Genomic DNA, 27109 nt, shown 5'->3' on the forward strand with positions numbered 1-27109 from the left:
CATGGTGTCTGAGTGCGTCACCACGAGACCCCCAACATGCAGAGCCTCACATGCATGGACCCCCAAACCCGCCCTGAGCCTTCCTGGGGTCTCGAGTCGTCTTTGGGGGGGCGGGTAAGGGCCTCTGTGGGCTGCCAGCCTCCACAACATGTATCATTTCACAGTAGGGAAAGGAGGGACACGAAGCCTCTAGATGAAGTTTCCAGAAATTGGGAGGCAACGGCCAGGTGACAGTCTGTCCAGGGGACAGAAAGGCCCTTGGAGAAGGCTTCTCGCCCAGCCCAGGAGGAAGCCCCTTCCCGGGATGCTCGAATGAAACCCGAGCTCCAGCTGAAGGCCAGGCCGCGAGGAGAAGGTCGCGGTGCTTTGCAAAGGTAGCCACGGTTCACATTAACGATGGAGGCATTTGTTCCAGAGTGGTCCCAAAGAGGACCCGCGGTGAGGCAGATGAAGCGTGACCTGGGGGCCAACAGCCCCGGCTCTGTCGCTCACCAGCTATGTGGCCCTGGGCAAGTCCCCACCTTTCTCTGAGCCCCAGTCCCCATGTCTGCCGCTCGTCAGCGGCCCAGTGAGGGTTAGTGCAGACGTCAGAGTCTCCGAGGACGTTCACGTGTGTCAGGCTCTGCTGGAGGGAGTTCTCATCTGTGAACACATTTGGTCCTCTGGATCTTAAGAGGAACATCTCACTTTCCAGAAGAGGAAACTGAGTCACTGCATGGCAAAATGAAGCCCGGCGAGGATTTAAGCCAAGGCACCTGGGCTCCCCGGCAGGCCTCGCTGAACCCTTGGGCGCATCCTGATTTGGTTCCTGGGCACCTGGGGGACACGCACATGTGGGGAGCCCGGGCTGGGAACTGCACTAGGCATTCATGGTGCCTCCAAAATGCAGGGCCGTGGTTCCCCGCGGAAGAAAGGTCCTCAGTGCAGCCTGTGCCTGGGTCTCACATTCCATGCATTTTTGGCCCCTGACTTGAGCTTGGCAGCCTGGACCTCATTGTTCTGCGACTTGGCAGGAGCTGCCTGGCCCGGGCTGCCCGGGGACGCGTGTGTATGCTGAAGGGCTTTCCCCACACTCCATGGCTCGGCAGGCTGAATCTCTGCCTTGGTCTTTCTGCATCCACACCCCCTAAGAAGAAGTTTGGGGCAGGATTCTCCAGCAAAGAGGTTGGGCTTCCACTGGGGTACAGACAGAATGCAGTCTCTGCAAATGCAGCACCCAGGAGAGCAAGAGGCAGGGGTATCTTGGACCCAGGAGGGGCTTTGGAGTCACTGAGAGCAAATCTCCTCTGTACAGCTCACTGGCCTCACTACATTGAGCTTCCTCTCTCTGAGCCTGTTTCCTCATCTATAAAATGGGTCTCCCAAGAGCCCCAGGATGCATGGGAAAGGTCTGGCCCGCTGGAAGTGTTCAGAGAACCTTCATTGCCTTCCTCCCAAACACCCCCCCTTCTCTTTCTTCCTCCCTCCCTCCCACCACACCCTGTCTGACCTCCTCTCCACCCTTCCTCTCCCCTCCTCCTTCCCCTTTGCAGTGTCCCTCTCTGACACTCGGAGACTGTGACTTGCAGAATCCTCCTTGGCCACTTCTTTCCTGGAACAAAGGCCCCTCTTCTTTACTAGGGAACACGTGGTACAACCCTTCCATTGGGTTCTGGACAGAACAGCTCTTAGGAACAGTAACTTAACCAAAGCTCCAAGGCGTTGGCAGAAAAGGTACCATGGACAGCAGAGCTGTGTCATCGTGATGCTGTCCCAGAGGGTTCGGACTCCAGGGACTCATGTCCCTGAGGCCCCTGTGATGGGAAATGGCCTCTTGTGGCCCTCCAGCCGTCTTGGGACCACCCCTGCCCACTCAGCACGGGCCCTGTTTTTGAGTAAAGGGTCTTGTTTGGTGGGGAGATGACGTCGGAAGTTCACCTTGTGTGTAAGGAAAAGAAGGTGATTGTCACTGAGAGCTTGGGAAGAGAGCAGCGTGGTGGTTTTGGACAAAGACGCCACCAGGGCTATGAGTCCTGGCTCCACTGCCAAGAGATCTGGGCAGATCTCTTAACCTCCCTGTGCCTCAGTTTTCTGTTCTGTAAAATGGGACAATAAGAGACCCTATCCCATGAGAGACAGGGTCTCTTAAATGAGAGGGGCTAAGAGGTAAAGTGTACAGAGCAAGGCCTAGCATGATCAGGGTACACAACTGTTGACTCATCATTATTGTTGCTGGTATTTCTGATGAGACCAGGGACCCCTCAGCCATGCTCCTGGAGCCCTGTGTGAGGCCTGGGGTGGGCTCCTGAGTGTGCAGTCTTTGGCTTCTGGGTGCAGATGCTGGGAGGGTGCTGCTAATAACCACACAGGGCAAGTGGACATGACCTTGGCAGACACCTGCTAAGCCTCCGCCCAGTATGACTTGCCCAGTCTCCCAGCTGGTGAAGGGCAGGGCCAAGAAGCAAACGCAGGCCCACTGGCCCCAAGAGGCTGAATGGGGTTAGATGCGGGTGGGGGGAGATGTAGAGACACACGCCATGGTTCATAGTCCACACGAAGTCTATGGGCCGGTGGGTGGGCTCCTGTGTGGGCCTGGCCACTGGGTGGCTTTGACACTTTCAGAGATAAAGACAGAACCTTCTTGCTGAAGACAGTTCTTCTCCAACCTCTCCCTGAAGGTCTCCCTAAGGGCAGAGGACAGTGAACATGTCACCCCGAAGGGTCTGGGGGTGCAGCCCACAAAGCCTGCAGGAGTCTGGGGTTTTATCTTAAAATGCATGCGCATTTTACGTTCTATTCCCTGTGAATCCATTTATTGTGCACACATCCCCCCACCCCCCACGAGTAACAGCACTGCCTCCGGAAGCCGCTCGTGTTTGCGTGTTTATCCTGGGGCTTTTCCTCCAGGGCCTCACTGTGTCCCCCTGCGGGTGTGCGCTCCGCAGTGGGAGCGCAGGCACAGATGGTGCCGAGACACCGAGGGGGCCGTGGTCCCATCTGCATTTCAGGAAGCCTCGGTGGCCCTCACAGAGGAGGGCTTGGTGAGCAGGGCATGGGCGCGGGGAGGCCCAGAGGCCCTGATGGGAGGTGAGTCCCACACTGGGACAGAGTCAGGGGAAGGGGGTGGCGGGAGAGGCCTCCAAAGTACAGACACACCCCCACAGCACCCTCCTCCTGCCCCGGATCCAGGACAAGAGATAAAAAAGAGCAAGAAATCTATCCATAAAATGCCATGTCCGTGGGGCGAACCTGGCTCGGGCTGGCAGCTTCACAACCAGGTGACAGCACGGGCCACGCCTGGCTGGACACGGCCCTCGCCCTGCACGCACTCCCCACTGCCGAGGGCTCCCCTGTGAGCCCGGGTCTGGTGGCCTTGCTTTCTTCCATCTCCTGTGTGCTCGAAAGCAGCTTTACCCCCAAGCAGCTGCCCGTGTTCGGCATGTGAGGGGAGTCGGCCCGTCCTGAGGGCACTGAGGAAGAGTGGGCGCTGGACTCCAGGAGGCCTAGAGAGGCTTGGGGAACCTTTGAGGGCAGAGCTAGGGAGGCAGAACTGGAGAGTCCAGCTCAGTGGGTCATTGAGGGCTTGGCGGACATCCTGTGATGAGGCATCACAGACATCCCTGAGCCTGGGCGGGCTGGATGCCACCCGCGGCAGCCGGGGAAGGAAAGGAGAGATTCCTCTCCCGCCGCCAGGACGCCCGTGTTCACGAGGGTGGGCCTTGACTTGGGAGGTCTGCGCAGTGGAGCTTGCCGAACCGCTGGACCCGGGGACGGCTCTCAGTCTGGGGTTTGGCTTCTGGGTGTAGATGGAGAGAGGCAGAGTCCGTCTGGGGAGAAAGTGCTGTCCTCGGTTGGTTCTCCAGACACAGACCCTGCAAGTGAGCAAACCATAAGGGAGTGGGAGAGGCAGACAAGCCTCCCACTGTCTGAGTGCCCTGACCCAGCCAAGGGCACTTTCACACTGGACCCCTTGGTCGTTGATTAACAGTTGTCCAAGGGGCTGCTAGTTCCTAGGGACGCTGGCTCTCCAGAGGGTATAGACAAAGCTGCTCCGACAGCCTGGGCCAGTCCTGAGGGGCTCTGTTTGGGGTGTGTGGAGTCTGTGGGGCAGCCGGGGTGGGGGTCTGGCAGAAGCAGCAGCAGCCAGATTCGGGGGCCCCTTACCACATGCCTACTCTACAACAGGGACCTCCTGGGCATTGGCCCCTTTTATTCTCCGCAGCCCTGTGGGAGCCCCGGCCTGGCCCTGGACCCAGGAGGTGCTGCAGAAATGCCTATGGCTACAGGACAGGCTTTCCTCCCAACGAGGAGGGCTTTTCCCCTTTCGTCCCGGAGGGTTGCATGCGGTGACCAGGTGCCGGCTCTCACCTCCAGCTCTACAGTGCTTCTGTGTGCCTCAGCCTTGGGCCCTGCCCCAGAGGCAGCGCTCTGCCAGGGAGGCTGGCATCGGGAGTGATTCTTAGATGACATTTTGCTCAGGCCCAGGCACATAGTGGTCGCTCAGTCAGGCTGGGGTTACCATGGCAACTGGCAGCTAGCAACCTTGACTCTCCTAGGGGCTCTGACATGGCGGCCCAAACCCTGGAGGTACGGGGGACTGCTCCCTTGTGCAGAGGGCTCTGCACCTGCCCAGAGGTGTATGCCTATGAGAGGGAACCCATGGCCTTGGCCTTCCCTGTATTTGGAGCACCAGGGCCCAGCAAGGATGGAAATGTTGGGTCCTTCCTGCAGCTGCTACACAGTCTGACTCAGCATCTCTCTCCTGACCACCCAGGTGGTCAACCTGGGTTTTTGTGGGGGTGATCATGCCCCCAGGAGACAGGGAGGACAATAATGGGAAAGAACAAGACTTTGGTGGGACGCCTGGGTGGCTCAGTTGGTTAAGCGTCTGCCTTCGGCTCAGGTCATGATCCCAGGGTTTGGGGATGGAGCCCCACATCGGGCTCCTCCCTTTCCTCCTTGCTTGTGCTCTCTCTCACTATCTCTGTCTTTCTCTCTCAAATAAATAAGTAAATAAAATCTTTAAAGAAAAAAAAAGTAAGAACCAGGCTCTGGAGCCTAGTACTTGTGGAGTTGAGTGGGACCTCCTTTGCTGGCCGGGTTGGGGTGGAGGGGATGCCTTTAGACTTTGCCCTGCGCAGAGCCTGTTTCCCCTCCCCCCAGTGGGGACAACCCTCGCAACCTTGTCAGACGGGGTACCGGACGGCAGGTGTGTCACGTGGGCTCTTGGGTCCCAGCTGTGCACTCCAGGACCCCCACCGGAACCCCGGGGCCGTCACGGGGAGAAGGTGAACAGGCATGTGTCTAAGAAAGCCCGCGTTTTCTTTCGCAGCCCCGTGCACCGTGAGGCTGGCATGCAGGATGGCCGGACAGCCCAGCCACATGCCCCCTGGAGGGAGCCCGAACAACCTCTGCCACAGCCCAGGGCCTGCCCACGCCCCGGACCCACAGGTGAGCCCTTCGCCTTCGTCTGCAGAGCGCTGGGGCCTCTACAAGGAGCTCGAGTCCCTGACTACCCCACCCAGATGGAGTCATTTCTGGAATGTTTCCAAGGGTGGGAGTGCAGCTCACTACCAACCTAGTCAGCCCTGGTACCACTCAGCAGCACTCAGAGATGCCTTCTCTGGGCCGGACTCCCGGATTTCCCTGTGAACGGAACAACATTGTCTCAGCGGGATCAGGGCTGCTTAGAAAGGCCAGGAGAGAGGAGAAAGTGAGGGACTCTGGGGAACAGGCAGCCTGTGCGTGGGGTCAGAAAGCGCTTCCTCACTCTCCGCTGAAGTCAGCTTCCCTTTTTGGTTTTAGCTCTGTCCTGGCCCTCTTCAGCCCTCTTCATCTAGAACCAACAGAGCCCCAGGACACTGGTTTCTTTACACCTGCCTCATGCTCTGCAGATCCTCAGAGAGCCAGGCTGCCTCCCACAGCTTTTCCGAAGGTGGCTTCTGGGGTCCCCAGCTCATGCATCCTCTGTGGGTTCTGAATGTGCTGTTTCCTGGGCCTGGAGGGCCTTTCCCCACTCCTCCTCCAGGCCTTGGTCCAAATGCTGCAGCTTCTAGGGAGCCTTCCTGTTCCCTCCCATTCCCTCCCCTGTAAGGCCCAGGCACTGGGCTCTGGCCACAGCATCCCACTGCGGAACTGGTTCCTGTTCCTAAATGGGAGGTCTGGGGCGAGGCTATACCCCTCCCATCATCCCAGGCCAGGCCCAGAGGAGCCCCTCAAGGCCGGCTGAGTTCGTGAACAGCAGATACATGTGGCTGTGTGTGGGGCAGAGGCAGGTCTGCTCTTAGAAAGCACACAGCCTCATGGGAGAGAAAGGGAGGAAACAGGGCAGAAGAAACTCAGGGACCCTTGGAGCTCCAGGAAGCACATGATCTGACCTAGATGGCCAGAGAGGCCACCTTGAGGAATTGGTCTGGTGGGGGCAGGCAGGCCAGGTCAGACAGGGCCAGGTGCTGCGGGGCCTTGGGGACAGCCTGGGATGATGAAAAGTCATGTCCAGTGTTGGCTTTTTCCCCCAAAGCTAGGAGACCCAAATCAGGGGGAAGCTTTGAGACAGCTACCTTTTTGAGCCCCAGAAGGCTCGTCGCAGCCTCTAAGTACTCCTTCCTGTTGGAGGATGTCAGGTGGACTGCTGTTTGATCCACTTGGCCAGGGCTGCCATGTGCAGTTGTGTGGGTGTGCACTGCACAAAAGCGCCTGGTCAAGGAGGCAGCTGAGTCTGAGATCCTTCTCCTACACCTGAGTTTTTAATCAACCCATGCTCCCTGTATGGGGCTCCATCAGCCCAAAAGAAGGAACAATTCTATAGATTCACACAGGGGTGAGACATGTGAACTAGTAGACTAGTGTGTGTGTGTGTGTGTGTGTGTGCACATGCATGTGTCTGTGTGCACGTGCACACCCCCGCCCCCGACACACACACAGTGTCCTAGGGCATCTGCCCTATTGGTGCTTTCCACTCCCATTACTGGATGGGACATGGGCCCATTTCCCAGGTGGAATTTGGGGAGGCAGATCCCAGAAAGCCCAAAGGCCCGTGGATGCTGCTGGTGCCGAGTCCACCAGGACAGCTCACTGATGCTGGGGCCGGTGTGGCCTCCTCGGGTAATGTAACAATTTGTCATATTAAGTCATTCACTAACAATTGAGTCCCCCTTGATTAATCTCCCAGAATTAGCCAGTTGCATTTTGAGCAATTAGGGTTAATTACAGCCTCATTTGGCAGAGGAGAGAGCCCCGTAATTATTTCGCAAACAAGGCAAGGCGGCGGCGGGCGGCGGCGTCCGGGTGTCTGGTTGCACATGTTGGAGTGGGTAATGACACAGTTAAGTGGAATTAGACACGATTCCCGTCGTTGGGCAGCGGCCGTCCGCAAAGGAGTCCTGCATCCCACCAGCATCTGGCCAGGGTTGCCGAACCAGGGTGCGCAGCCGTGTAGACACCAGCATGGCCCGGGGCAGGTCGGGAAGGGAATGAGGCCAGGCAAGGCGCTTCCTCTCTCCTCCGCTCACGAAGTGCAGGTATTTAAACACCGTTTGGGGAGACATCGTGGCCCCAATCTTGCCTGTTTTGGGACATAGAAACACCTCAGATTGACAGCACAGGCATTTTCCTTGAAGGCAGGAGGCCCTGCTGTTTCCCTGAAATCATCCTTAGAAAAAGGAACTGGGGCCCTCGGTGGTGAGAGTACTGCACTCGGTCTAGACCAGGCGGGGCTCAGATCCCAACTCCAGCCCTCACCAGCTAGGCCACAGCTGGTAAATGAGTTGAGCCTCTGTTTCCTCATCTGTGAAATGGGGCCATGAAGACTAAGTGAGATGGACTGCTCTAAACCCCCAGCATGGCGTCGGACGTCGTGGGTGTTAAGGAAATGTGTGCCACTGATTTCATTCTTCTCTTTGAGCCTTCATTTTCGTGTTCGTGGCTCAGGAGCCCAGAGCTGAAATGCCCACAGTGTAGAAGGGACCACTTAGCAACCACTCAAACTGGTTCTGTTAAGTTTCTGTGCCCAAGGCTGGTGGTTTATCACTTCTGGGAGTTTTCTAGCTGTGAGAGCTGTCCGCTTATTAAAATACGTTTGCTGAACCCGGTGGAATCACAAGTGAAATTACTGAGGTTTCAAATGAATGAATGAGGGCGTGCATGTAATTGAGGGGAAGCGCTCTAATGCCAGATGCTCTAGGACTTTACCACTTAGCTGCAGAGCGTTTCTCATCAGGAATGAAACCGAGCCGACCCACTAAGAGTCACGTGAATTTGCAAGAAGGGGAAAGGTGCTCTCGTCTGAGAACGGCCTGGTTAATGTGTCTTCCATCTGGAAAGTCTTTGCAAAGCTGCGTGGGGCGTGCCAAGTTCAGTTATGTTGGGCCCTGGTCAGAGAAAGAGGAATGTGCCTTACTTCTCAGGATGGGACGGCCGCTTCTAGATCTGAATCGCACAGGCCAAAACCTTTATGAGAATCTTCCCAAAGCAGTGTTGGCAATTAGGTAAGATTTAACGACCACATATTAGCAGCTGTTAAAATCCAAGAAGTGTTTGCTGACGTGTTGTAAATTCAGCAAATGCTTGTCTCGTTTCTTGCCTCCTTTCTGCCCGACACAGAAGTGGGGCCTCGTGCGAGGGGCAGGGTCCCACAGAGGGATGGGCGGATGCTGAGGGAGCCCAGAGGGTGAGGTGGGGCAGGGAAGGTTCTAGAGAGAGGACAGGTGGGCTGGCGATGATTTGGGGCAAGACAGGGAGAGGTGGCTGTCCCAGGAAGAGGAAGGAGCCAGGCCTGAAGGTGCAGGACCAGTCAGGTTAGGCAAGTGTTTAAATACCAGCGCTGGGATGGGGAACGGCTGGTCTGTGTGAGGGGCGAGCCCGTTAGTGGGTTCGGGTGGACAAGGGAGCTCGCGTTTTAGAAAGATCACTGGTGTGGGTACTCATGGCACAAGTGGGATGAAAATAGGAGGAGATGAGGAGGCCGCTGCCTTCTGCCAGGTGAGATGATTCCGTGGTCTTAAATGGCGGGAGATTCGGAGAGAAGATTCCAGAGACTTGCAGGATTAAGCCAAGTGCACTTGGTAGCTGAAGGGATGAGGGAGAGCAGAGTCGAGGATGGACCCAGGTTTCTGGCTGATGCTCCTTAGCGCTCTCACGTTTCACATCTCAGCTTGCTAGTCACTGGGGCCAGACCCAGATTCTCTTAGGTATGTGTAAGCTCAGCTTTCTCTGAGCTCAGCCAGCGGGAACTGTCCTGAGGGACTCACTGTGCTGAGGTGATTCTAGGCTTTGTTATCAGGTGACTCCCATGTTTTAGGCACCTTGTACACTATTCCCATGTGCTGATGACCCTGGGAGCTGAGTGAGACCTCCAGGCTAGGACGGTCATGGTGGTGGTTGTCCCGATAGCATGAAACCTGGCTCTTACCTCATCCCACCCTCCCACCGGCCAGGAACCAGGCCTTATTCAGAACTCGATAAGACAGGGGAGGTAACTGAGATAAATACCGGGTACGTTTTGGTCCTGACGGGCAGAGCCAGGGGTCTCCACATCCTGTGGACCCACGGCACCCCTTCTTGTCCCCAGGTCTGCGAGACTGAAGATGAGCTTTGGGTTTGAAATTAGCCAGATCGTGGAGAGCTGAGTGGGGTCGGCCTCGTAAAGAGCCTGACAATATGGACTCTGTGTAAGCCCTGCCCTTCTTTTGTGTTACACAGACTTAAAACCCATCACCATATACACATATACCGAATCCATTAGAACTCCCTATACATGGTGTCAGATGTCTTTAAAGGTGAAATTCGTTTACAGGAAATGTCATTCTGATGAAGTATGCTTTTTAAAATCACAGAAACAGTTGCCTTAAAATTAATGATGCATTGCAAATATCAAGGAAAAAAAAGACCCATTCAGTGTAAAGATGATTAAAATTCAGGTCAGAAGTCTGACTTAGTCAGGCTAAATTTTTTAATGAGATTTCAGGAAATTAATTGGGCGAATGCATTTTTATTCTTTTAACATGTGATTTTATGCTCCTGGTTTTTTTGGGTTTTTTTTTTTTTTTAAAGGGATTTGTCGATGGCTGAGGCTTATTGTGGTTCAAACATTTTAAACTCAAATTAGCATGGGGTGGGAGGTGTTTGTGGCCTAATTTGATCTGACTTGGAGAAGAGAGCCTGGGTTTCTCTGAGCTTTCCAGAGTGGTTCACTGCCCCCCAACACCCGTTTCTAGGCTTGATGCACCCTGGGGTGGGGGGCGGTGGGATTGGGGATAGAGGTGACCTGGGGACCTTGGCCCCTCTCCTTGGCTCCTGGTTCTGCCAAGCCTCCTGTGGTCCACATAGTTGCTCCCCAAGACTCCTCCTCTCTCTGAGATGGCATTTCCCTGCCCAGGGCAGTACAGTCCCCCTCCCTCCGCCCGCTGTGGTCAGCGTCCCTCCCAGCTCCTCCCAGCCTCCCCACCCACCTGCCCCTCCTCTGGGGAAGACCTGAGGGGGCTCCCATGCTGGAGAAGGCAGGTGAGGAGTCAGAAATGGCTTCTGCCAGCATTTTCCCTGCGAGTGTCCCACAGCATAGTCCTAGACAGGGAGGTGAGGTGAGCCTGTTGTGTAGCACAGTCCCTTGGCAAACAGTCCTGGGTATGACCCGTGCAGGGGACAGTGACGTCAGAAGGCTACAGGGACACAGGCACCTCCCTGCTTTACTGCAGTCAGGTGACGATGGATCAACAATCTCTCTGAGCCTCAGCTTCCTCATCTGTGAAATGGGGCCGTGAAGACTGAGTGAGATGGGCTACTCTGAAACCCCAGCATGGCGTCTGACGTCATGGCTGTCATCCATCTTATTCTTAAATCTCCAAATTCATTTTAGTTTTCACGGCTAAAGAGCCCAGAGCTGGCAGTAGCCCCAGCACAGACCCTCAAAGGGATGTGGATGGCGGTACAGCCCCTGAGAGCTCCTTGCCTCGGCTCATCCCCAGCCCCCTGGGAGGCAGATGCGGTAGCCCCAATCCTCACTCTGTACACCGAGCAACGGCGATACCCCAATGACAGTAACAGCCACATAGCGTCTCCCCGGTGCCTTCACTCAGTAACCTGCTTACCCACCCCCCCACCACAGCCCTCGGAAGGGGGCACTGTTATCACCTTAATTGTACATGGGAGGAAACTGAGGCCCAGAGTGCTTGTGCGCAGCCCCGAGCCAGCGCTTGGCAGATCTGGGGCTTGAACCCAGGCCTCCCTCTGCTCCCCAGTGTCAGTGTTTCCGCTGAGGGAGCCAGAGTGGCAGTCACCCGTCTGCCAGGCTGTGCCCCCACCCCAGGCTGGTGCTCATTTCCCCAGGAGCCAGCATGGGGCTGCAGACAGGACAGGGGCCAGTGCAGATAGCGAGAAGAGCAGTTTTCAGAAAGACGATCGGGATTACCACCCTCAAGCCAGCGTAGTGCGAGCCTCTCGGGGCCCCCACCTCAGAGCTTCCCAGACCGTTGGCACCAACCTCAGGTCCCGGAATCCTCAGAGAAACCCCGGGGCCGAGATCACTGATGTCCCCCTATCGCGCATGGACTCACTCGGCTACAGGGGCCAGAGTGGAGCTCGCTGAGGGCTGAGGGAGGAGTGGAGGAAGCCCTTGGAGGTGGCAGTGGGGAGAGGCCTGGTCTTATGGACCAAGAACTCCATTCACCTTCTCCTCTTGCCCTCACAGCCACTGAGTTACGTCACAGTCTGGGCCCTACTGGCTCAGGCACTGCACCCGCGCCCTGTGCTGCCCCCGCCTGAACAGAGGGCATGGGGGGGACAGGACCCCACCTGTGAGCCTCACCCCTGTGAGCATGCTGCTGTCCCCTAACCTGCCCACACTGTCCCCCTGCCACGGGGTGCAGCCTGCAGGGGGAGGAACCCGCCCCCTGCCCCAGCGTAGCAGCTCATTCCTCTAATTAGGTCAAATGGGTTGTGACAGGAAATGCAAATCTGGGTCATTGCATATGCAGATGTGTGACTGGAGTCTGAGGATGCGGGGATGCTGGCTGGGATGTCCCCTGTCCTCTTGGGGAGTCTCCTGGGGCAGCAGCAGTGGGGTCTATCTGGGAGTCCAGGTCTCAGCTCCCCACAGACCAGCCGTGTGACGGCGCCTCCGATCCCTTCTCTATGACATGGGTTGAAGGAGCCTTCCTTGCTTTACAAGAACATGAGGCGGTTTCAGTCACAAAACCTGTGTGAGCAGCTGGCGTGGAGCTGCCCCGTGGTAGGTGCTCAACGCCCCATGGGCGTCCTGGCAGCTTCGCTGGCAAGTGTGATCCCTCTGTGTGTGAGGAAGTTGCCTCCTTCAGAGAGGGTGGGACTTCGGCCGCACTTGGAAGGGCCAGTGGCTGCATCTCAAAGGCCCACGGCGCACTGGGCTGTTTGGAGCACGTTCCTTTGTGTCATTGAACAGGCCCCGAGCTCTTGCTCTGGGGCAGGTCAGACACCTGCACTCGGGGGACACGGAGGGGACGAAAACAGGGGTGCACTTTTGGAGAGGCCCGTGTTTGGCGGGGCAGGGGATGAGGTTCCTGGAAGAGAGAAGCCAACTGAGTCAGGAAGCCTAGTCCTGGCTAGTCATGGGGTCGTGAAGGAAATGCAGAGGACAAATAGGAGTTGGGAGGTCACCTGGTAGAGCTCAACGGGAGAGACTGCAGAGTCCCTAGTCAAGGGTCAGATCCCTCCCATGACTCATTGTGAGGTCTGGAGCCGGTCCCTGCCTCCCCACCAAGCCTCAGTTTCCTGAAGTATGGGGATAATGGTGATGCCTACTTACGGGGTCATGGGCAGTGTTCTGTACAGTGCACGGCACACAGTAAGTGCTCAATAAATGCTCACTCTTCTTAAATGGGTGTTAGTATACAGGTGGGTTAATTGCTCTTATTTAGGAACTTACTGACAGATGCTGGCATGTGCTGGATAAGAATGTGGTCTTTCTCCTCCACCAGCCCCCCATCCCCCACTGCTCAGCCCCCAGTAGGGAGCAGCTTCAAATCCCTCACCAGGGGAGATAATTAGGCCTTAAGACTTCAGAGTCAAAGCTGGCCCAACCCTTACCTTGCTGAGGGAAGGAGGCAGCGGGCTTCCAGGCTCAGACTTCCATCATTCACTCCTGGCAGGGGGCAATGGGGGGATGTTCCTTGGCACAGAGCTGGGTCTGAGCAGGTTCAGAAAGGCCAAAAGTGGGAGTGAGGAATAGCTGCTCAGGGGCCCTCTCTCCTGCTCCAGCCCCAGCCGGTTGGTCATAAGGACCACTGAGCACCGACTGTGTGTGTGGTGTGTGTGGGGGGGTTCTCAGCAATCTCACGTGGTCCTTACAGTGACCCTGTGAGACAGACATGCTTCCACACCTCTGCCTTGCAGACAGGAAACTGGGGCAGAGTGGGATGGCTTGGGTCACTGCCCAAGATCACCAGCCAGGGACCCAGAAAATACGCATAAGGAAATATGCATAAGGATGTTTATTGCACCATTATTTATAGTGATCACAGACTGGAAACAAGCTTACCGGAGAGCATGTAGAGTACTGTACAGTTATTTAAATCCCCGTCATTTGACAATATCCATCAGTTACCAAGAGAGGGAAGAGCCAGTCTTAGGGTAACGTGTTCTCGTGATTCTGGGTGTTTAAAAAGTGCGCCATCTCGGGGCACCTGGGTGGCTCAGTGGGTTAAAGCCTCTGCCTTCAGCTTAGGTCATGATCTCAGGGTCCTGGGAGGGAGCCTGCTTCCTCCTCTCTCTCTGCCTGCCTCTGCCTACTTGTGATCTCTGTCAAATAAATAAATAAATCTTTAAAAAAAAAACAACAACAACTGAACATTGGTGTAGTAAAGACAAAGAAGGAAAAATGGAAGTTGATTAAGAACAGACGTCCTGAACAGGATGCCAGTCACACAGGGCTCGCCAGGCTCCTGCCAGGGCTTCTTTGTCTAAGAGGCTGAGATTCGGGTTAAGGAGAGTTCTAGGACCAGCCCAGTAAAATACCTGATCTTCCACCCCCGTGGGTGCTTCCAGCCCCAGTCTGGAAGAGGCCTTTTCAGATCAGGAAATGCAGACCTGTTCCTTCCTGCCTCGGTGAGGCTCTCAGTGTTTCTCTTCCCACCCCCACATCCCCAAATGAACTCCGCAGATGTTTCTGTAGCCCTTCTACACACGAGACCCTGTCCTCGCACTGCTCCCAGCCCAGAGGGTCCCCAGTGGCAGTGATCTCCGCCCCAGAGTGGGGAGTGGGGGCTGTAGTGGGAAGGGGGGCAGAACCGAGCCGCGGCACCCTCCCTCCCCCCAGCCAGGGTTCCAGGGCCTGAGTTTGCCCCCCTTCCTCTCCTTCCCAGAGCATGTCTCACGTGTGTTGTGGGAATGGGGAGGGGGTCCCTCGCCCAGCATCTCAATCCCAGGGCAGGTCCGACTGCTCCGTGGTCAGTCTCAGCCCAGGCCCCTGGCAAGTTGGCACGAAGCGTCCGGATTCTTCCTGTCGCCGTAAAGGGGGTTGCTTCTCCACACAAGGGCTCAGAACAGTAAAGCTGCCGACGGAAGTCGAGACGGGAGCCGTCACCCCGGGAGGGGGAAGTTGCCACATCTGACGGTGACTTGCAGGGGCAGGGTTGGGGACGACACGTGGAAGGCCGTGGGGCCAGGGAGACCCAGCAGGGCCTCCCCCTCGCTGTGTGACCTTGACCCATCACTTCCTTCACCCCTTAATTGCCCCTGTTCTGCTTGCTGGCTCCGACCCGGGCGCAAGGGATTCAGGAGTGAACAAGGTGGGCAAGGCCCTGGCCGCAGGGGCTCACCTTTCTGGGAGCAGGAGGTAGGAACAAGCAGTCTAATGAACGGTGGGAACCCGCAGCCTCGGGGTCCTGTCTGCAGAGTGGGCGTGTCATGGCGTGGACAGCCCCCGGGGGGGCGATAAAGTCTCTGGCAGTGACACTGGCAGTCACAGTCCTTCCTTCACCTTGGAGGAGCTAGGTGGGGTCGCCGGGTTCTGTAGGGGGCCCGGCTGCCAAGGTCCTGGCCCCCCACTGCAGCCTGGTGGCCGCTGATGGCCTCTGTCCCTCTCCTCCAGAGGCACCCAAACACCCTGTCTTTTCGCTGCTCGCTGGCCGACTTCCAGATCGAGAAGAAGATAGGCCGAGGACAGTTCAGCGAGGTGTACAAGGCCACCTGCCTGCTGGACAGGAAGACGGTGGCTCTGAAGAAGGTGCAGGTGAGCCATCTCCCTCCTGGGGTCAAAGCCCGGTCACAGGAGCCAGCTTCTGTGTCTAAACATTGTGGCCCTGGGTCAGTTCCTGCCTCTTCCTTCTCGTTCCCTCCCCCTGCAATCAGGACCCTACTCTATGGGCCATGGGAAGGATTAGGTGGGCTACTTCTGCTGAAAGCTCACTGTAGGCCATGAAGGAAAAGGAAAATGAGCATACATTGAGCACCACTGTATAATGGGCCGTGCCTTGAGAACGGCCTGCCGGGTCACCCCATTTTTCAGATCAGGAAAGCTGCAGAGGCCTGAGTATCGATCTCACCGGGCCCACAGAGCGAGCTGACGGAGAGCTCAGACTTGGACCCACACCTGCTCACCCTAAGCCCCACACTTGCTGCTCGCCTCTGGGCTTGAGAGCCTTTTCTGGCCTCCGTAGGAACGGGGCTCAAGCACGTGAAGCCAGGAGGCATTTCACTGAGGGCCACTGGGTTTGGCCTCAGGAAGGAGCTTTAAATCTTCCCGCAGAGCTTCCCTGACACCTCACTTTGCTCATTTGTCCTTTAAAAATAGGATTAACTGCCTGGGCCACAGAGGCCCGGGAGAGAGAAGGTGACTCAGACGCTGCCCTGGGTGGGGAGCCTGGCAGACCCACGGGATGGTTTCCTTGCCGGTCTGCAGACTGCAAACGGGGTGTGCCATGATGGGTTTTGTGAGTTCCAGTCCTCGTGGCTCCAGTGGGGCCTCTGGGAGCTGGGTGTTAACCAGTCTTTCTCTTTTTCCTCTGGCTCAAGATATTCGAGATGATGGACGCCAAAGCCAGACAGGACTGCGTCAAGGAGATTGGCCTCCTGAAGGTGAGCACCCTGGGGTGAGCAGGAGCCCCTCACTTCCTTGAGGTGGCCTGGTCCCCAGACCGGGCCACTGGGGACCGGGCCACCTCATGGCCACCACACCCGCGGCCTCTTAGTTTCTGAGACGACAGCCTTTTGAGCGCAGGTGGCTTTCTCATGGCTGGGTGAGTGGGGGCCCCACCTCACCTCTTTGCCCAGCCCTCGTGGCGCCCCCAGACTTACTGTCCTCGCCCCATGTTGGTTGTGCTTATGGACGGCAGCGCCTGGCACCGAAGACCTTCCCCCTCAGGGTACCGAGTCACTGCCACCCAGCAGAAGCTCCCCCCGGGGACTCAGCGAGGCCGGCCTTGAATGGTGGAGAGGCCGCAAAACCAGGTGTGTGGCCCAGGGTTCCTGGTGCCCGCGGGACCCGGGTTGTCACCCTGCTGGGCTCTTCCCAGGCCTCCCCAAAGAGGAGGGAGGGTGTCCACATGGGGGTGGCTTGCACGAAGGACACACATGCCAGGGCACCTTGGGGTGGGGGATGGTGGTCTTTCCTTCCCTCCCCCTGCTGGCTTCCTCACTGGTCTCCTCCAGCGTCAGAGACAGCAGAACTTTCTGGACTAGACTCAGCCCCTGCCTAGGGTTGCTCCCTCCTGGAGATCCCTCCCTCTTCCCCAGGCTTAGGCATCTACCTGGGGTCTCAGAGGTGATGGTGGAGGAGGAATGGGATGGGTTTCAGAGGCCCAGGAGCCCAAGTTCAAATCCTGATGTCTTCAATTTACAAGCCCTGTGACCCTAAGCAAGTGACGGAGCCTCCGGGAGTGTCCGTTTGCCCGTCTGCTCAGCGGTGAGAATATCTGCCATGTGGAATATGGGCAGTTAGAGAAGATTAAATAGTGTCTGAAGAGGGCCCAGCCCAGTGGAGCACCCAGCAGGCGCGCACTCGGCATTGGCCCTTTCTGTGCGGCGGAGGGCTGGGCCACAGCTGCTGGCGTGTGGGGCTGCTGGCGGCGAGGACACGGACACCCTCCCGCGGGGTCTAGACAACCCATTTGCACTGGTGGGTCTGCCCTGGGCTCTCAGGCCCCATCCCCTCCCTCAGCGACTCCCAGGCAGTGGGGAGCAGACCAGCAGCCTGGCTGCGTGACTGTGGGGGTGAGGCTGGCTGCCCTGGGCCCAAGGAGTGCAGGAGAAGCCCTGTGCAGCTCAGGGCCCTGTCCCAGAATCTGGAAGCTGACAGGAGCCTGCTGCCAGTGTCCTGGCCATGAGCAACTGGTGGGACCAGGCGGTGGTGGCCTTGGATGCCACACTTAGGAGGTGGGACTCGAATGTGTGAACAACAGTAGAGCCCCTGAAGAGGCTGAGAGCATCAGGTATGGGGCCGCCTGGGACTCATGAGCCCTCGCTGGGAGGGGACCCCGGCCACGTGGGATCACTGGGAGGCTTCTCAGGAGGAGTCGTCAACTGCAGCTATCACAGGTCCAAAAAGTCCCTTCAGATAACATGGTTTAAATTTTACGTGACAGTCAACTTTGGGTCCCGGGTGTGATCTCAGGACTCTGATTCCCCAGCGCTGGGGACTGGCTATCCCAGTCACCCATACTCTCTCCCTTCTTGTGGCCAAGAACGCATGTGTGCCCTTCACCACAAGGAAGGAATTACGTGTGCGCACATACTGAGCCCGCTTGTACCCGGTCCCCGGGCTCCAGTGAAGGGGGTCAGGCTTGGTGTGACCTGGGCCTGCTGGGGCAGGAGGGCTCTGTCCCTTCTTGGGCTGCCGTGTGGTCACGCGCCACTGATCGTGGCTTGAGAGGTCGGCACGCCCCTCCATCGCTAGCTGTGTGGCTGCTATCGATGCTCAGGGCCTCCATTTCCTCATCCCTAGAAGGGGGCGATGATACCCATCCTGTCCTCCACTGTCGGGGTTTGTGAGAAACTGGGCTGGAAGAGCTCGGTGTTGCATCTGGCATGTGGTAGGAGCTCGGTCACAGGCACCCCAGGTCCTCACAGTTACAACATCTGCTGCTCGACGCCAGCGCTTTCCCAGCTCCCCAGCCTGCCCACGGGAAGTCAACAGGACGTTCCCCGGGTACGAGGTGTTTCCTGAAAAACAAAGGGAAACACAGTTCTCAGAGGGGCCGTGAGGCAACACTGTTTGCTTCATTCATGCCAGGACCCAAACCCCAAAACCTCCCAGTGCAGAGGCTGGCAGACGTGGGGCAGGGCGGTGGGCCCTGTTGGAAGATGAGCACAGATCATGTGTCACACAGAGGGTAGTGGGCAGCCCCGAGCGTTGGACACAAGGATGCAGCCAGCAGGGGAGACACATTCTAGACAGACCGCTGTAGCACATCCCAGAGGGGCCGCAGGTGGGACAGAGATTCGAAAAGGAAAGCTGCGCCTGTTATTGTCACCTCTGCCTTCCCCCCCACCCCCGGGCCAGCATCCAGCCTTCGGCAGCTCCCACCACCACCAGGCCTGGCCCAGGGCCTCAGGGACAGCTCCACCCCGTGGAGCTGCGGGTTGTGAGGAGAGGGATGGGTGTGGATCGTGGTGACACAGGGGAGCAAGAGGGTGGCCGATGCTGCCAGGAGAAACTGCACTGGAGATGGATCTAGAACCCCAGATACCTGAAGCCAGAGCAGCTGCCCCTCCCCTACCTACAAACCCCAGAACCCAAGCCGTCCGCACCTTTGGAGCACTTCTTATATTTTGGCCCAAGCCTGTCCACTTTAAGACACACCTGAGGGGCGTCAGTGTAGCGTCTGAATGTTGGTTTCAGCTCAGGTGGAGATCTCAGGATTGGGAGATTGACCCCTGCATCAGGCTCTGTACTTAGTGCAGAGCCTGCTGGAGAGTCTCTCTCCCTCTGTCCTTCCTGCTTGTGTGTGTGCGTGCACGCGCCGTCTCTCACTCAAACAAATCTTTACACACCGAGGCTCACCAACGGACTACAGACTGAGAAGGGGGCTCTGGGTGGACAGCGGTCCGTGGTGACCAGACCAGGCTCTGGGCCCATCTTGGTCCTGGAGTCAACTCCTCCCCTCAGGTCTCAGGGATTTCCCCCAGCTGACCTCTGGGGTCCCTTTTTGCCCCAGTCTGTGCCTTTGTGCCTAGCCAGGTATTCGAGGGAGCCTTTGCCTTACCTCTCTTCCTCAGCATTGCCGTACAAGCAGGGAGAGAGGCCTCCCCATCTTCTCCCCAGGAGCCCACACCTGGAGGGAACAGCCCCTTTGACTGAAGCTTTAATTCCCACCCAGACCCCTCCAGTTTTTCTAAGTCACCTGCGGAACGGTGATGCCTGACCTGTTGATGACCTTGGAGGGTCTCTGGGATTCCTCCCTGAGAAGGGTGTGCGGTGTCCCAGGGAAGTCATGAGGTGAGGCCCAGGTGGGGGCGGTGACAGTGCGGGGATGGGGGTGGGGGGACTAGTGTTTCAACGACAATAGCAAAGCGACCAACTTTGACCAACTTTACGAAGTGCCACATTCCATTCACTTTGATATTCTGTTGTAAATGAGAAATATATCTGGAATGCGATGTGCTCTGAGGGCAGCCAGTGTGATGGGCAGTGTTAGCTCCAGGGAGACCTCAAGACAACATCTGGGTAAGATGATTTTTTGACAAAGGCACCAAAACAACTCAGTGGATGAAAGAAAGACTTGCAATCCCCGGTGCTGGGAAAACTGAACGTCCAGATGGACGGAAGTGAGCCTGGACCCCTACCTCACATCGTACATAAAAATGTAATTGAAATGCATCATAGACCCAAATGTAGAAGCTGGAACTAGAATTAAAATGTTTGCAGGGCAGCCCAGCAGGACAGCTGGTCGAGATGGGCAGGAGCTGGCTGCGGCGGCGGGAGGAGCCAGTGCCCCCACACCCGGGTCAGGGGCCGACCCAGAGCAGGGGCCTGAGGACTTCAGCAGGCAGAGTAGAGCCCAAGGAGACACATGGCCTGCGACAGAGGCCATCTGATTGAGGTGTGCCCGCCATCCAGAGCGGGCTTGAGTAAGTGGGGGGAAAAGAATAAGTGGGGGACGGCATAGCCACATAATCTCTCCCAGCGTTCCCCCTCATTTTAGAATCCAAAGGTGGGCATAAGTTGGCACAGCATAAACACACGTCCCCCTCACTGCAACTTCTAGGCCTTCTAGAAAATGTGTGCTAAGGTGGCCTCTGCTTGTTGGCTGACGGGCGCCCCCATGGACTTGGCCGACCCAGCTCTTGGCAGAATGTTAGAGTCCCCTCTGTTTTCCCAGACCCTGGAATCGTTTTGGTGGAAACCGTCAGCTTACATTATAAGCAGTTGCCAGGGTCTATCCCCTCTCGGCCAGGCGGGGTCTGGCTTCCAGCCAGTGGGGTGCTGTCCCATCTGGCAAACTCGCGCGCACCACGGTGGTTGGGCCAGAGGCTGGGCTTCAGCGCAAAGCTAAGCACTCAGGGCAGCTTTCATGCCAGGAATGGTTGGGGTTTTTCCAGATTTCACAAGGGTGTGTCAGTGGAGGGTGGGAAGGAGGAAGGGAGATGGACATACTGGGGAGCACCAGCTGCAGGCCTGCTGAGCCCAGCGCTAGAGCAGGGGGAAGAAGGTGGGGGCCCTAACCTTGAAGGTCGTGGGGGGTGAGGAGGAAGAGGAGCAGGACTCTGTCCAGGAGTGTCCGTGGAGTCTCAGCACAGGACAGTCTCCACATTAGACATTGCAGGGGTCTCAGCCCATCCGGTCCTTACCATGGCCCTTCAGCGCATTGTGCCCATTATACTGAGACTCAGAGATGCAGAAGGGCTTTGCCAGGGTGGCCCAGATCTCCCTGACTCCCAGGCGTCACTGTTCTCTGCAGCAAAGCCAGGGCTCTGCTAACAAGGGCTGGCTGGGAGCCAGCATGGGGCAGGCGCAGGGCTGAACTGGCCCTCACTGGTTCTGCCTCCCCATCTTTCTCTCTTTGGACAGCAACTGAACCATCCCAACATCATCAAGTACTTGGACTCGTTTATTGAGGACAATGAGCTGAACATTGTACTAGAGCTGGCCGACGCGGGGGACCTCTCGCAGATGATCAAGGTAAGCGTGCCTGGCAGGCCGGCCAGCTGTGGGGTGGGTGTGCAAGGACCCATGGAGACCGGGGTCAGGCAGCTCCCCAGCCTGGCGAGTGCCCCCTTGAGCTCCAGCCCCATTTTCTGGGAGAGGTCCAGCCAAGGACAGAAAGCAGTCCTCTGGCGTCCCACAGCCTGTCACTTCTGCCTCACAGAAGGAACGGGGCCAGAACCCTGTGTTAGGTCAGAACCCCAGCTCACAGAATCTTGGGAAGTGTGTCATGCATCCAACCTCCCAAAGGAAAAACTGAGCCCGGAAATGCTATGAGACTCACCCAAGGATTTCCAGTCACCTGGGGGACAGAGCCATGTCTGTGTGGCCCAGCCTGTGACTCTCCAGACACCAACAGCTGAGTGATTACCTTGGGTCCCTTCCAGCACTTGAGGGACACCCTCATTCCCGTGTCATGGCCAAGGCTGGGGGTCTCGGAGAGGCTGAGTGACTTGCCGGGTCTGGCTCTTGCTCTGCCTCCCACGGCAGCCCCCGCAGTGCTCTGACCCCAGCGCCCCCCCTCCTGGGGCCCAGGACCAGGGCCACCGTAAGTCTGAACTTGGGAACCATCCCAGTCCCATCGACGGAGCACCCAATCTGAGCCACAGCCATGCCGAGCACACATTTCACTCACCAGGTGCACACTGCCCTCAGATAGCCAAGCTCAGAAAGGTTTAGTTCCCTGCCTGAGGCTGCACAGCCTCGGTGTGGGCCCCCAAGCTCAAGAGCCTGCTCCCTGCTGGCTTGGCCAGCCTGCATGCCAGCGCTGTGGTTACCCCCCATCAGCCTCCCCGCTGCTCCCGAGCACTGCCAGCGACGCCGGCGCCCCCACCTCACTCCCAGCAACACTTGCAAACGGGACCAGACGTGGATTCTCCGTCTTTCCCACCAGGCGCTGGGGATTCTGAGCAATTGCTCCGCACTTGCTCTTCTGAAATTTGGCTCCTAGGAATTGGGGCGTCGTTGGGAAGCGGCATTACTTGAGCTGTTATCACCTGCTTTTATATTTTCGTTGACATATTAATGTGTTTGCAGGGATGTTAATCTCCGCACGGATCCCTGGTGGGAACAGATGTGCTCTATCATGTCTCAGTTCTTCCTTCTCCCCCCCACCCCCACTGCCATTCTCCTTCATGTCTTTCTCCTGCCGAACACACATGCACCCCGCGCACGCTGTGTGCCAGCCCCCGTGCTGAGACCGCGGCGTGGGTGCTGCCCTCAGGGGGGCTCGCCTTCTAACAGGAGGGCAGACCCATAGATGGACAGTCACCAGCCGGTGTGAGTGAGCCAAGTTCAGGGCCTTATGCGAACCCAGGAAGGCTTCCTGGAGGAGGTGACACCTGACCTGAGACCTGCAAGAAGAGCAGCGGTCTAGTGGCACAACAGCTTGTGCAAGAGCCCAGGGGCATGAACAGTCCAGGGTCCACAAAGCTCTGGGTGAGGTGGAGGCAGGAGTTGAGAGGGAGGCGAGGTAGTCAAGCCACCCAGGGCCTCACCGTCCAGCCCCAGGTTTCGAAACCTTGCCTCAAGGTCAGCAGGGAGCTTCCTAGGACTCACGGTGGGGAGTAGACATGGTCAGCGTTGTGTTCTAGAAGAAAGGCTAGATGTTCAGCAGAGGAGGGATGGGGGGTGGGGATGGAGGTAGTGGACAGGAGATGGAGAGGAGACAGAGGAAGGGCCCTGGAGTGTGGCCCATGGCGAGGGTGCTCCCCACTAAGACCCCCACAGACCCCGGACTCCTTGCAGCCTCTCAGTCCACAGGGTGGGGACTGGGGTCAAACGGTGGTGGGGTAGGAGTGACTGGGCAAATCAAACCCCTTGCCCACAAAGCTCTGCTTCCCTCTCTCTCCTGGGGATGTGCTGGGGACGTGCTGGGGACTGTGGGAGCCACGGGGCTGAGTGTAGGCTCCTTCCAGGGAAAAGAGAGGAGGGAGACATATGGGTGTCTCACACCTTGCAGTGCCCCCTCCCCAGCTTTCCTCCCCTTCTGTGCACTTCTCTGGCCTCCTTGGGGGGCCATGAGCCCAAGGTTCAAGTCAGTTGCTCCCCCATGGGGCTTCTGGGGCAGCATTCTGGCTTCTTGGCCCCATCTCAGGAGCCCTCTTTTCCTGGCATGGGGCCTCCTCGCCCACAGTCATGGGGCCCTTGCCCCTTCCTGCCTCCTGCCTCCTCCTCCCTCTGCTACAGCTCCAGGACCCTTACCTGCAGGGCCTGGCTGGGTGCTGCCCCCAGCAAGCGGGAGAGGCAGGGCCCGGCAGGAGAGAGACCCTCGGTCTGGAGCCAGACACAGCTGCTCGACCCTCCTCCCTTGGGCTGGTCCCTATGCCTCAGTCTCCCCATGGGTAATCTACCCAACGCAATGCCTGGGGCTTGGGAGGAGCTCCATTTCCCAGGCCTTTCTAACTCTCCAGCTGCCTTTGGGCTTGAGGGGGAAATCGGGGCCCTGCGAGGGCTGTGGACTGCCGCCGCACCACGGCCGCCCCGCTGGGCTTGCCCGGAGGCTGCTGACCAGGAGACCCTGCGTCCCAGGGGCTCTGCTGCCTCAGGCCGAGCAGTGCCACCACTGCCACGGTGCCAGCATTATTTATGATGGACAGTGAAGCTGAGAGTTGCCGCCACCCCAACACCCACCAGAGACTCTGAGCCTTCCCGCTAAATGTCACACGGCACTTACAGGACGTGACATTTAGAAAATCACCATTCACAGCCGAGCTTCAAAGCTGTAACGAGGATTAACCAACATCACAGCGTAAATAACGCTGTAGCCCAGCCCACCACGGAAGCCTGGGGTGGCCTGGGGGGGATTAGGGTCCTGTGCTAGCAGTCTGGGCTATAGCCTCACTCATCCGTGAGGTCCCCCTCCCAGAATGGAGCCTCAGGAGAGCCTCTGGGGCTTTTCTGCCAGACCACGGTCTTCCATCTAGCACGATCCCGTTGTTGGAAGTGCCTGGATCTGGTCCCAGCTCTGGCGCTCCAGCTGGGTGACATCAGACAAGTTACTGAACCTCTCTGAGCTCAGTTGCTCATCTGATGGTTACTGGTATCATTCGAAGTTAATGTTCGAGTTAAAGTTAAGTTAAAGTTAAGAGCTTGGCCTTTGGGGCGCCTGGGTGGCTCAGTGGGTTAAGTTCCTGCCTTCGACTCCGGTTGTGATCTCAGGGTCCTGGGATCCAGCCCCGCATTGGGCTCTTGGCTCAGCGGAGAGCCTGCTTCCCCCTCTCTCTCTGTCTGCCTCTCTGCCTGCCTCTCTGCCTCTTGTGACCTCTCTCTCTCTCTCTCTCTCTCAAATAAATAAATAATCTTTAAAAAAATAAAAATAAAAAAAGAGCTTGGCCTTTGTAGGCTGAAGGCCCGGGCTGGACTGTGACTGCCCCTTATCAGCCCCTGAGCGGCCCTTAGTTTCCTCATCTATAAAATGGGAGCCGTCACCCTGCTGAGGGCCCAGCACGGAGGGTGCACGAGGCAGGTGCTAGGGAGATGTTACCCCAGCTCCTGTGTCCCATGCCGCACTCCCTTCCCCCGGCCAGGCGTGTGTCCCGGGTCAGTCCCTGTCCTCTGTGCACAGAGCAGCTCCAGGACCGGTGGGCCTATGGCTTCGCTGCTGGCTGCTTTGGAAACGATGGTTGTTCTGAGGCCAAAAGCCTCTGGACAGCAACCTGGTCCTCAGGTTCCTGGTGTGCACGCGTCATTGTCCCCACCGCTCTCACGCATAGGAGACTCCCCAGAGGGACGTGGACGACAACCTGTTTTCCATTCGCTCCTTACAGGGCATGTGGTTAGTTAGAGCGCGCTCAGGGCAGCTTGGGTGGTTTGGGGCTTTGGTTTGCTTTTCTGGAGCATTAAATACGTTTCTTAAGGCAATGAGGTCGGTTCGTGGCCTGTCAAAACTGGGGGGTCCATTGGAGAATGTCAAGCCATGTCCTCGCGGTCCCTGCTGCCTTGGTGAACCATGGCATGCCCTGAGATTTGCTGGGGTGGCTGTGACTTCCCCACCGAGCCTTGGGTGCCCACCGTCTGGGCCAGGCTAGGGCTTGGGGCCGAGACCGTCCTTGCCGGCCCCCTGCTGCAGGGAGCTCCCCAGCGGGCTATGGGAAGAGAAGGGCCTGCGTCTAGAAAATGCCTGCGCAGGCGTGACTGTGAGCAGCCTTCAGGGTGCGGTCAGCATAGCCGTCTAGGACACACACACACTCTAGGCCCGGGCTGCCCCAGCCTCAGGGAGGTCAGTGCAGGGCCAGGGGCTGGCGGGGGACCGTGGACGGCACTTTGGGTGGAGGCACAGCTGGGGACACGGCCCCCTTCATCCCAGACTTACTGTGGGTTCAGCAGCCTGCCCGCCCAGCCCATGCTGGGTGCTGGCTGCCCCTGGGGACAGGACAGAGGCTCTGCCCTGTGGCCTGTCACCAGACCTGTAACCCCTCGCTCCCCACAGTACTTTAAGAAGCAGAAGCGGCTCATCCCCGAGCGGACGGTGTGGAAGTACTTCGCTCAGCTGTGCAGCGCCGTGGAGCACATGCATTCCCGCCGTGTGATGCACCGAGGTGTGTGCGGGGCCCTCCCTGAGCCGCAGGCCCTGAGTGGGGGGAGGCGGGCAGGGGAGGCCAGGTGCCCCCAGGGCCCGGGAGGCCGCGTTGCCTCTGCACTCTGTAGCTCTGGGGACATCCATGAGTAGGTGGAACCATGCTGTGTCACCCAGCCAGGCGGGTGTCGAGCACGGTGCCTGTCTTTGGGGACATCAGAGAGTCCAGCTCGGGGCCCCACACGTACCCACTCTCGGAGCCCCTGAGGACGGCCACAGGGCTCCGTGCAGCCCGTCCCGCCCCACCCGCCCTCACCTAGCCCCGTGCCAACCACCTTCCTCTTCTTCCGCAGACATCAAGCCCGCCAACGTGTTCATCACAGCCACTGGGGTCGTGAAGCTTGGTGACCTTGGCCTGGGTCGCTTCTTTAGCTCCGAGACCACCGCAGCCCACTCCCTAGGTAAGGAGGCCTGTCCCACGTCCCAGCAGTGGCTGGAGGTCCTGCGTGACCACGTGGGGGGAGGCGAGCCTTCTCCCCGCTCAGCCTTTGGTTCGTTAATGCCAGAAAATGCCTTCTTGAGCCCTAGACCTCGCTTACCTCTTCACGCCAGTGACCCAGAGGGGGGCAAACTGGGGCCCTGAGAAGCCTTGGGTGGGGCTCCGCTGCACCCTCACTCGGCCTCACGCCCTTCCGGAAAGGACGGCATCTTGTGCAGCTCTCGCGGTTCGAGGCAGCTGCCCGTCGTTCTCGTTGCTGTGTCGTGCTCCCCACGTGGGACACAGTCTGCTCCTCCTGGGGGGGGACATTGGAGCTATTTCCAGTTTTTGGCTTCTGAACAGGCAGTTTTGAAGCTTGAGGGACAAAGTTCTTACCCAACAGGAGGAGACAGAGTGCCAGGGAGCTCGTGGGGACAGGGAACAGGGACCCGGTGAGCTGGAGGGCAGGGCGCACAAGGTGCTGCAGGACGGTGGGGGGGTGCCTAAGTGTCGAGCTTGCCAGGCTGGCACCATTCCAGGAGCTCGGGAGCACCCAAGGGCTGGACTTGGGCACACACTTGGGCGGGTGTGGGTTTCGGGGTACCTGCAGCGATGCCCAGTTCAGAATCCATACAGCGGTATGGGACTGGGTGTGACTTGCGGAATGGGGGAGGACGAGCCATTTGCATTTGATTAGGATAGAGAAACCCGCAGAGCCCCCCACAGAACGTGGACATAGGGTCCCCAGTGCATGACAGCCGGGCATCTCGGTGTTGAGCCAGGGCCAGGCGGGAAGGACTCAGATATGGCAGGCACGTCCTGCCCCCACCCGGCCCGTTCCCGGCTCTCCGAGGTGGCGTCGGCCAGGCAAGGCGCTGCTGTGCGAAGGCTGACCGCCTGCCTCGGATCCCACCCCATCCTCCGTGGTCTTCTCCGCCCTGAGCGGCTCCAGCCCGCGGGCCCCCACGCTCCCCCCAAGTGCCTGCAGCACGCCGGGAGTACAGAGAGCAGCTGTCGGCGACCGCGG

The 27109-nt window shown here is 58.1% G+C and overlaps 1 protein-coding gene across 3 annotated transcripts in view; it reads left to right on the plus strand.

The window, feature by feature from the left end:
- NEK6 (NIMA related kinase 6) overlaps positions 1-27109 on the plus strand; it is an 81024-nt gene that overhangs the window by 32542 nt on the left and 21373 nt on the right. For 2 of the 3 annotated variants that reach the window (XM_032865825.1, XM_032865824.1), the window contains 6 exons: positions 5312-5430; positions 15038-15178; positions 15961-16023; positions 20954-21064; positions 25518-25626; positions 25958-26065. In XM_032865825.1, coding sequence (XP_032721716.1) covers positions 5341-5430; positions 15038-15178; positions 15961-16023; positions 20954-21064; positions 25518-25626; positions 25958-26065 — 622 coding nt within the window. In that variant the 5' untranslated portion in view covers positions 5312-5340. Of the gene's footprint in view, positions 1-5311; positions 5431-15037; positions 15179-15960; positions 16024-20953; positions 21065-25517; positions 25627-25957; positions 26066-27109 lie in introns of those variants that run through there. The other variant, XM_032865827.1, reaches the window with a different exon arrangement.

The sequence above is a fragment of the Lontra canadensis genome, unplaced genomic scaffold (assembly GCF_010015895.1).
Source record: "Lontra canadensis isolate GAN:19392208 unplaced genomic scaffold, GSC_riverotter_1.0 scaffold30, whole genome shotgun sequence".
In the NCBI taxonomy this organism is placed as follows: domain Eukaryota; kingdom Metazoa; phylum Chordata; class Mammalia; order Carnivora; family Mustelidae; genus Lontra; species Lontra canadensis.